General features: G+C 35.0%; 1 protein-coding gene across 1 annotated transcript in view; it reads left to right on the plus strand.

Moving 5' to 3' along the window:
• The window catches only part of AASDHPPT (aminoadipate-semialdehyde dehydrogenase-phosphopantetheinyl transferase), a 28,918-nt gene extending 21,460 nt beyond the window's left edge, over nt 1-7,458 (plus strand). The window contains exons 5-6 of the mRNA XM_024768919.1: nt 3,524-3,595; nt 5,436-7,458. Of these exons, the coding sequence (XP_024624687.1) occupies nt 3,524-3,595; nt 5,436-5,600 (237 nt within the window). The 3' untranslated portion in view covers nt 5,601-7,458. The remainder of the gene's footprint in view (nt 1-3,523; nt 3,596-5,435) is intronic.
• Nucleotides 7,459-10,727: the final 3,269 nt, after the last annotated feature.

Below are 10,727 nucleotides of genomic sequence, written 5' to 3' on the forward strand. Positions count from 1 at the left end.
AAAGCTACAGTAATCAAGACAGTATGGTACTGGCACAAAAACAAAAATATAGATCAATGGAACAGGATAGAAAGCCCAGAGAGAAACCCATATGCATATGGTCACCTTTATTTGATAAAGGAGGCAGGAATATACAGTGGAGAAAGGACAGCCTCTTCAGTAAGTGGTGCTGGGAAAACTGGACAGGTACATGTAAAAGTATGAGATTAGAACACTCTCTAACACCGTGCATAGAAATAAGCTCAAAATGGATTAAAGACCTAAATGTAAGGTCAGAAACTATCAAACTCTTAGAGGAAAACATAGAACACTGACATAAATCACAGCAAGATCCTTTTTGACCCACCTTCTAGAGAAATGGAAATAAAAACAAAAATAAACAAATGGGACCTAATGAAACTTCAAAGCTTTTGCACAGCAAGGAAAACATAAACCGGACCAAAAGACAACACTCAGAATGGGAGAAAATATTTGCAAATGAAGCAACTGACCAAGGATTAATCTCCAGAATTTACAAGCAGCTCATGCAGCTCAATAACAGAAAAACAAACAACCCAATCCAAAAATGGGCAGAAGACCTAAATAGACATTTCTCCAAAGAAGATATACAGACTGCCAACAAACACATGAAAGAATGCTCAACATCATTAATCACTAGAGAAATGCAGATCAAAACTACAATGAGATACCATCTCACAGTAGTCAGAATAGCTATCATCAAAAAATCTAGAAACAATAAATGCTGGAGAGGGTGTGGAGAAAAGGGAACACTCTTGCACTGCTGGTGGGAATGTGAATTCGTACAGCCACTATGGAGAACAGTATGGAGGTTCCTTAAAAAACTAAAAATAGAACTACCATATGACCCAGCAATCCCACTACTGGGCATATACCCTGAGAAAACCATAATTCAAAAAGAGTCATGTTCCAAAATGTTCATTGCCCTCTATTTACAGTATCCAGAAGATGGAAACAACCTAAGTGTCCATCATTGGATGAATGGATAAAGAAGATGTGGCACATATATACAATGGAATATTACTCAGCCATAAATATAAATGAAATTGAGTTATTTTTGTAGTGAGGTGGATAGACCTAGAGTCTGTCATACAGAGCGAAGTAAGTCAGAAAGAGAAAGACAAATACCACATGCTAACACATATATATGGAATTTAAGAAAAAAAAAATGTCATGAAGAACCTAGGGGTAAGACAGGAATAAAGACACAGACCTACTAGAGAATGGACTTGATGTGGGGAGGGGGAAGGGTAAGCTGTGACAAAGTGCGAGAGTATCATGGACATGTATACACTATGAATCGTAAAATAGATAGCTAGTGGGAAGCAGCCGCATAGCACAGGGAGATCAACTCGGTGCTGTGTGGCCACCTAGAGGGGTGGGATAGGGAGGGTGGGAGGGAGGGAGACGAAAGAGGGAAGAGATATGGGGACATATGTCTATGTACAACTGATTCACTTTGTTATAAAGCAGAAACTAACACACCATTGTAAAGCAATTATACTCCAATAAAGATGTAAAAAAAAAAAGATATATTAACATTTATGACAGATTTTCTTTAGTACTTTACCATGGGGGAAACATTGTAAAAGTTGAATGATTTAAGTTATACCTTAAACTTTTATTTTACTTTATGAGGTGAAAATACATACTAAGAAAATGGCATAAAATTTGACTAAAGCAGGTTATTAATCTTTGTAATCTAATGCTAAACTATCTCCTGAAAAAGTAAAATATTCTTGCTCCCTTTGGGTTTGTTGGTGATTTTAAGGAAATTTTGTTATTCACAATAGTTTTATGGATAAAAAACTATAAGCTTAGGAAACTTGAAAATTTATAAAGTCATAAAATTAAGTCAAGTTCAGTAGCATTGAATGTACTAGCTTAACTAGCTAGCTAGCTTGCTGGGTTAATTTCTTTTTTCAACTAATATTTATTATAGATGTACTAGGCAGAAAGGATTTAGGGAAAGGTAATCACCTCATAGAACTTTTATTCTAGTGAGACATTGAATATTAATGTTTGATAAACTGGAGTCATTGTAAAATAACTTCTCTAATTTTGCTGTTTTGAAATTTCATATTTATGTGATGTTGATGAGGTCTGAGTAGATATGGTGAATATTTTGAAATCAGTCTCATTGAATTTTGGCTTATAATGAGGTAAGTAAACAAACTGAGCATTTAAGTGGCATTTTAGTGGACAGGCTGGATGAAAACTAGTTATTGCCCACAGTTCCCTCTTGATATTCCGCCTTACAGACACTACAAAACTGCTGATCTAAGTTGTTTTCCAAAAATAATTATAGCCAAAACATCTCTGTATGTTAGTGTTTATATTATTGATACATTCAGTGTAAAGAATGGGAGAACCATGTTCAAAAAGAATAGTTTTGTTTACGGTAACAAACTTTGACCTATTAAATGTTTTCTCATACTTAGTTATTTTTTCTTCTCTTGAAATGTTTTCCTAAATGTATCTCTTTTGAATTTCTTTTATTTATTTATTTATTGCTAATTTGGATATCTTAACGTATGAAGATATGAGGAAGAGGATGAAGGATGAAAAGTCCCTAAGTAATACTGTTTCTGATTGTAGTTTCCTATTTCAACTCATGTCTTACGGAAGACTGCCTTAGTAAAGTGGCTTTTTGGTGAAATTTTATTTAGTTTTTAACAGTTGTTCATACATTTCTCTGGTAACTGCCTCAATGTCTATTATATTTTAAAGCCCCCTCCCCCTTTGTCTCATACATAGGGGAAAATAGGAAATCACATATTTTTTAAGTCTTACCTATGAATTTCCACCATGATTTTCCATAGGCTATAGTATGTAGTTAACTAAATGCTTATAAACCAGTGTTGCAATCTAATTTTTTTAAATGTACACTTTAAGCATATACAAAACTAACATCACCAGTGAGGGCAGATGGCTATCTAGATGTGCCTCTAGATAGGATACTTTATCTATGTAGTATTCTTACTAAGAATGTATAATATAAGTATAATCATTAAGAACCATCAGACTGAAAATAGCCAACGTTTATTAGTAAAAAGTGGGGGATGGGGCTTGTATTTTAAAATACTAACATCATAAAAGACAAAAGAAAAACTAGGAAGACAGTGACAACTGAATGTAATACTTGACCCTAGACTGCCTCCTGTACTGGAGGTGGGGAAATGATATAAAGGACATTACTGGATTAATTCACAAAAGTTGGAGTACAGAGAGTAGATTTAAGTATTATTTTAATGTTAAATTTACCAAAGTTATTAACTACAGTGGTTATGTTAGAGAATGTCCCTATTAGGAAATATATATTGAAATATTACAGAGTAAAGGGCCAAAATATATGTGACTATTCCTTCAAGTCAGGGGGAGTGGAGATATATATGTATGTATGTGTGTATATGGTTGGGGGGAGTGAAATTTTTTAAATGTAAATAGAAATATATCTATGTTTCTATATTTAGTATTCTCTATTTACTTATGTTTTATTTTTCAGGAAAGCAAAATAGATGAGCACCATTTTGTTGCAGTAGCTCTTAGGAAACCCAATGGATCTAGACATCAGGATGTAAGATTTTAAGATTTCTTTGATTTTTTTCTAAAAAGCATGTATTAAAGTTGAATTTGTTATTTATTGATGGAAATAATCATTTGGTTTATATCAGGTTAGAGGTTTGGGCTTTTTTTTTTTTTAATTATAGACTTTAGAAGTGTTCATTATCTAATCCTTAAGATCATCTGGGATTTCACAGAAATGTTTTAAAAGTATGTTACTTGCTTCTTCACATTCAAATACACTTAAATATGACAAAGACAAAATTTTGGTGGTACTGTCCTAATATTCATATATTCAATAGATATTCAAGATAATCACTGTCTTGGTCATCTTAACAGTGGTTTATTTCCTGGTGAATTGGGGCTGTCTTTGAATATTAAGGGTACAAAGTTGAGGGATAGTGAGTAATGGAATTATCTGTCAAATTGAACTCCTTCCCCTTTTTATAATACTCTCCTAAATTATTTCCAAAGTATCAAAAATGTGAGAGATCTTGTGATATATTCTAGCATAACATCAATTCTTCCAATCAAAATCGATTTTTACTTTCTTCTGCTATTTAATTGGTAAGTTGAGAAATTTTTTTAAAAAGAAACCTTAGGGTCTTGACTCTCAGCCTACATATAGTTGTGATTCTGTGGAAGTATTTATTTAAGGAATACTGATAATGTCACAGTAATTGAAACTATATGCTTATTATTTTCAGGGAATCTGCATGAGAGAATGTAGTGTGATCAATATGTATGCATCATTACTTTTAGAAAAAAAGCTCAGTCTACAGATCATGCCTTTGACAGATTAAAAAGATTAAAATTCTTCATAGATTATTTTCTTTTAAAAGGATGACATGTTAAAATTGACCCCTGTAATCTGAAGATGTTCCAACCCAGGTTACCTGTCCTTGTGTGCTGAAGTCTCAGCATTACCCTTTCTGCTAATACCTTATGATTCCATAGAGCTTTATATTTTTTGTAATGTCTGCACATGGCAGTACTTTCTTTTTATTTCCCTGGAGACAGCCTATTTAGGCAGCAATGGCATAGTGAGAAAAGGGTGAGGGTACTATTCAGAAGACCTGGCTGAGTTTCAGGCTCAGGTCTACCATTTAACCTGTGTTGTAAGCTTGTATAAATTGATTGATCTTACTGAGCCTCAATTTCCCCATCTATAGAGTTGAGGTAACAACCATATCAGCATAGTTATGAGAATTACATCATATAAAATAGATATTAACCTTGTAAAAGCACTGTAGAAGACCCAAGTACTATCTTTAGTAGAATGTATAGAATGTTAAAGACAGTCCACACTGGGCTGAGTTGTGAACAAGGGCTCTGTCACGGAGTATAAGATATAGTTTAAATTTAGTGTTGAATGAGTCATTTCCTAATGAAGTGTTGCATCTCTGTGTGGTTATGGGTATTTTATCAGATGCACCCTCTAGAGTATTTCTCAAAAGTTTGCCTGGTGGTCCCTCTCTATCAGAATAACCCACCTGCTTGTTTAAGTTATATATTTTGGGGTCCTTTTTGACTCATCTACTGAATCAGAATTTTTGGATGTGTGGCTCAGTAAATCTACATTTTAAACAAATACCACAGGTTATTTTTATCTACAAAAAGTTTGAGAATCAGGTTATTTCATATTTTTCTTGATTTGTTATATTGGCAACACTAATATAAGGAGTAGAAGCAATTATCTAGAAATGCTCCTGTGCTGTAATTTAATGTTATTGAAGTATAATTTACTATTGCTGAAATGTGATTACTGATTTCTTATTTTCCTAATTACAAAATTGACCGTAAGATTAATATGCAGTATAACATAGAGGTAATCTAATTTTTTACCCTTTTAGGTTTCACTTCAAGGTGATTCTAAACCAACCCAGAGGCAGTTTACTATTCTCACCTTTAATGATTTAATATCATCTGCTGTTCCTATGACCCCTGAAGATCCTTCATTTTGGGACTGTTTTTGCTTCACAGAAGAAATTTCAATACGAAATGGTACAAAGTCATGATATGATTTTCTAAGTAAAAAGGGAAATGAAAACTGTAATGTTCTGTATTCACTAAAAAATAAATGCCTGAGAGTATCAAATTTTATTTCACAAAACAGTTTAAAAAAGAAGAAACAACTTTTCCTATTAAAAAGGCAGACTCCCAGTTCAGGATAGCTCACTAGAATACATGTTTACCTCTTCTTCCTCCCCAAAATCGCATTGGATTTACTGAAGAAATAGAAACTGGTGGGAGAATCTTAAAGTGATATATGTTCATTTTAGAAAGCAACAGAAAATGTGAATTAACAAGAAGGGAGCATTCGAATTCCTATCTTTCAGAGATAACTATTTCAGAGGTAACTATCCGTAAAACGTGGAGTATCTTCCCAGACCTTTTTCTTGGCAAACGATTCCATATTAACATAGTTACTCTTTTTTTAAATGGGAACATACTATTTTTAATTTTTTTTTCTCTGAACTGTACATCTACTGTTCATAAATATACTGCTGTAGCGTAACTTTTAGTGACTCTAAAGTATTGTGTTGTACAGTTTCTATCAGGATGCTATTGACCAGAGGTAATAATGTTCAAATATCATCCACTTAAGTAACCAAGGACATTTATTGTCTCACATAAACAGTTCAGAGGTGTCATTAAGGGCGCTTTTTTTTGCCTAGCCTCAGCTTATTGGTTTTGCCTTAGGCTTGTCTCCCTCGTGGTTGTAAGAGCTGCTGCTGTAACTTCCAGCTTCACATCTTCATAAAAATTGTATCTAAAAGGCAGGAAAGGCTGTTTTTCCTCTCACATCTCAGTTTTGTCAGTGAGGAAGATTTTTTCCTCTTAAGAGCCCCCAGAAAATTTCCACAAAGTTTCTGTTGACTCAGATCAGGTCACTGAGAAAGTTGACCTCTGACACTTTTGGGTTGGGTAAGGAAGAAGCTAAGGCAAAGTCTGGGGGAATGACATCTAGGGGAAGCCCAGTGTCTGCCGTAATGGAGGTGTGCCACAATTTACTCATTCTTTCTTCTGTGTTAGACATTTTGAATGTCTGCAGTTTTTACTATAAGCAGTGATTTGTTGAATATCCTTGTAACCACATTTTGAGGTACATGTTTAATTATGTCCTTAAGAAAGTAAATTTCTAGAAATGGAATGATTGGTTCAAAGGAATTAAATAAACATTTTTAGAGCCTCTATAAGTATTGCCAAATCGTTCTCTAAAAAGGCTGTACAACTTATACTTCTACTTATTGTTATATGTGTGACCACTCTCTCACCCCCCACCTACATACTCTCTGGTCATCTGTAGATAGGATGTTTTTTTAAAAAATTAATCTATGCCAAAATAGGTGAAAAATGGTACCTTATTTTTTAAATTTGTGTTTCTTTCATTACAAATGAGGTTGGTATGTCAGTGTTGTTATTCGCTGTTAGTATTCTTTTTTTATAAACTTCCTGTTCATTATCTTAGCCTGTTTCTATTTTGGTAAATAAGACTTAATTTAAAGTGGAAACATTATATATAAGATGCCAAGACCATCATATTGATGACAGAATCTATTCTTTGGTTGTAGTGCATGTCTTGGGGAGTTAAAGTCTTATAATTGTTGAATGTCAAGAAGTGAAATAGTTTCATTGGTTAAAAGTTGTGTGTAAATTGTATAAAATTAGATACTTTGCTTAAGTAAAAAAAAAAAATTTGGAATGTTTTATAATTTTTTATTTCATTAAGCATGCCCATATATTCCAAGCATAGTAAATAACATGTTTTAAAAAGATCAAATAGCATTTATAGTAGAGGAAGCATTGTTATCCCTAGCATGAGTGTAATGGTGATGTGAAAAATTGTCATCTTTCTTGTCATTATAATAATAAAATAATTAACATTATTGAATTTTTATGAGCCAGGTACCATGCTAGATTTCTCGGGGTGTGGGGGTGGGGGGGTTCTGTTATTACTTAAAGTTTCACATAGAGTCAAATGGATTCACATAGTTTAGAATGAAATAGATCTATAAAAAATTCTTTTTCTAAATGAAAAATACCACTCCCTTGACCTTCCTCTCCTATTTCCTGTCCCCAGAGCAAGCTGTTTCACTGGTTTTATTTTGTTGTTATTTATTACCATATCTTCAGGTAACATGCTTATATTGCTTTTACTTGTTTTCAGTTTGAGGTATTTCTTTAATTCCTGATATAAAGCTTTGTTCTTCTGCTTCCCAACCATTGCACTTACCCTTCCTGCTCCCCTTTTCCCAGCATATGTAATTCAGTGTTTACATTACTGACTGTGATTAAGACTGTTTACATCATTAAGATTACTGTAACACTGTACAGCTAAGTGATGTGTTATTCTTACCCTGTACTGCATTTTTATTTCCTTGACTTAATAATTTATTTTGTTTACATAGGTTTCTATATACTTATTGCTAATTAAATCCAAAACTCTATGTTCAGACATACCAGTTGTTTTATCAGTTTCATCCATCTTGAAGAAATTGCTTCTGGAGCAATAATCTGTTTTGTCCAGTCTGGACTTTTTACCTTCTGTGACTGGTGCACAGCTGTCATCTTGGAATCTCTTTTCACCACCATCCTAGGAATTGCTTGTGTCTCCCCAATATTGGATTCCCTGATTTCCCATTTCCTATATCTCATGTCTGTCTTAGATTTACTCCTTCGTTTGTGTGGATCATATCCTCAAGTAGCTTCCTGAGAACAAATGGGGCACAGGAGATACATTTTTTTGCAGAGTGGTATAGGAGATCTAACTATAGATGCATTCACCATATCAACACTACCCTTTGCTGCTGTCCACACTCACACTATTCCTGAGCTCATTTTGGACAGTTTTAGTTTCTTTGTACAGTAAACATAATTCAGCTCTGACAAAAAAAATGGTTTCTGTTAATAGTTTCCTGCATAGGAACTCTGATGGATTGACTTTTAAAAATGGATCTATGTGTGTACGTATGCACATACACATATTCACATACCCCTTGCTATTCAAACTCAGGAATTGAATAGATTTGGATATATTTTTCAATTAAAATATTTACCATCCTTACTACTAAGTATCTGAACCTCAGAAACTAATTAGATTTGGGTAACTAAATAGCCTCACTGGCTGAAGGACTGCCAACTGAACTTGAACAACTAAACAGATTTATACATACATGTATATACATACATCTTTGATCAAAAATATGCCTGAAAACAGTTCCATCTCCTAGTAATAGATCATATTAAAAGGGATGTGAAGAGAGCTAATAATTATATCATTTTATGGGGAAAATATGCCATCAGTGTTTGTGAATTTGGGATTGGCAGAAGTCTTTGGACATATCTCCAATTAATATTCTTTGTCTGAGAGTGTTTATAGTAGAATACCTGTCTTCCTTTGTAAGTGCTTCACATGTATCAAGCTCTTCAATCCTCATAACCTTATAGGGTAAGTCCTATTATCCTCAGTATACTGGTGGGAAAAATAAGGTACTGAGATGTTAAGCAACTTACTAAATAAAGATCATACCACCATTATACAGTGGACTCCATATTTGAACCAGATAGCCTAGATCCAGAGTCTGAACTGTGCTCTACTAAATTCAGTGATTTGCTGTAAATGAATGTAAGCAATCCTGGGGCAGGGATGCTTGGGCCTGGGAGCCTTTATTTGTAGGTTTTGCTGATTTCATGAAATAATGCCAGGTGTGTCACCAACAACTAGTTTAACACTATTTTGCCATATTTGCCTCAAATTTTTTATCCCAAAAATACTGCTAAATAGCTCTCACCCCTGAAACCAAGCAGGACTCTGTGGGGCTCTTGGGCATGGAAGCCTTTCTGTGTTCCCTCTTTCTTGTTTGTAGGGAATAGGCTTGTCTCCATGACCTTCCCTGAGTTGCAAAGGGCAGATTCAAACAGCTGCTAATCAGGGGAGGGAGGGGATGCAGAGACAAGGGAGGAGCAGTCAAACAATAGTGCAGGGTCCTAGTTCTGCCTCAAGGGATACACATAACAATATCTTTGAGCTCTTCTGCAGAACTAAAATCCCCAACAGATGGAAGTTATTAACTACTTGATGAAGCATTCTTTATTCCAGAGAGAAGGTCACAGTTGGATAACATCCAGAACCACAAGAAGCTCATCAGGAGAACACCTGAGGCCAGATTAAAGGAATGCAGGCCCTACACACACCCTGATCTTTATCAGCAACCTCACCCTTGAACCATTGTTGTAAAACTCCTCACCAAATCCTTCCAGGTTGGGACACAGTTTTGAGGGCATTAGCCCACTGTGTCCCCCTTTGCCCGGCAAAGCAATAAAGTTCTTTTCTACTTCACACAAAACTCTGTCTCCAAGATTCAATTCAGCGCTGGTGCACAGAGGCTAAGTTTTGGCATCACCCCCAGTCCTATTCCTTTTTCCCTCTCCAGAGGTAACTTGTATCACTTGTAGTTTTATGCACTTAACTACTTGTGTATGCATCCATAGTCTGTGCATAGTGTTATGTACTTATATCCTGTATTTTCCTATTAGAATGGAAACATCAGGATTGGATGTCTTAAAAGTGACAACAGTGTAAGAATAATCAGCTCACTTAAGCAGAAATTTAAAGGACATTATACATACCCTTAGGGGTTAGCAGTCACCCTTAGGAGTTACAATAGGACACCTGGAGGCATTTATTTTAATCTAAATTTTCCGAAAGAATATGATGAAAGCAATACAGATAATAGTAAAATAGAATGCAAACTTGCCCAAGTTTTAAGACAAGTTGCAGGGGACTGCAAAGGAATTTTCCTGCCTAGGAATATGCAGTCACTGTTCTTTTAGGATCATTCTTCAGTGGAAAAGTTAGAAAGGAACCAACATTAGGGGGATGAAAAGTGCAATTTGTTGAATACTTAATCAGAAGTAGAGCCTAACGCTTGGCATAGTGCACACCTTTGCAGGTCACCTCTGAGAAAGCACCCATGTGCTAGGTGTAAGGCCACTCTTCTACTGGCCTAGACCTTAAGCAGTAGGCTAGTGGAAGCCCAGAAGTTTGGTGGTCCTAACAGTACCATGTTATTTCTGTTGATACTTAGCACTCTTTCTGTGCTCTTCCTAGTACTGCCTTAGCAGGAAGCCTGCTAAACTGG

Source organism: Neophocaena asiaeorientalis, unplaced genomic scaffold (assembly GCF_003031525.2).
Source record: "Neophocaena asiaeorientalis asiaeorientalis breed wild unplaced genomic scaffold, Neophocaena_asiaeorientalis_V1.1 scaffold151, whole genome shotgun sequence".
NCBI lineage: Eukaryota > Metazoa > Chordata > Mammalia > Artiodactyla > Phocoenidae > Neophocaena > Neophocaena asiaeorientalis.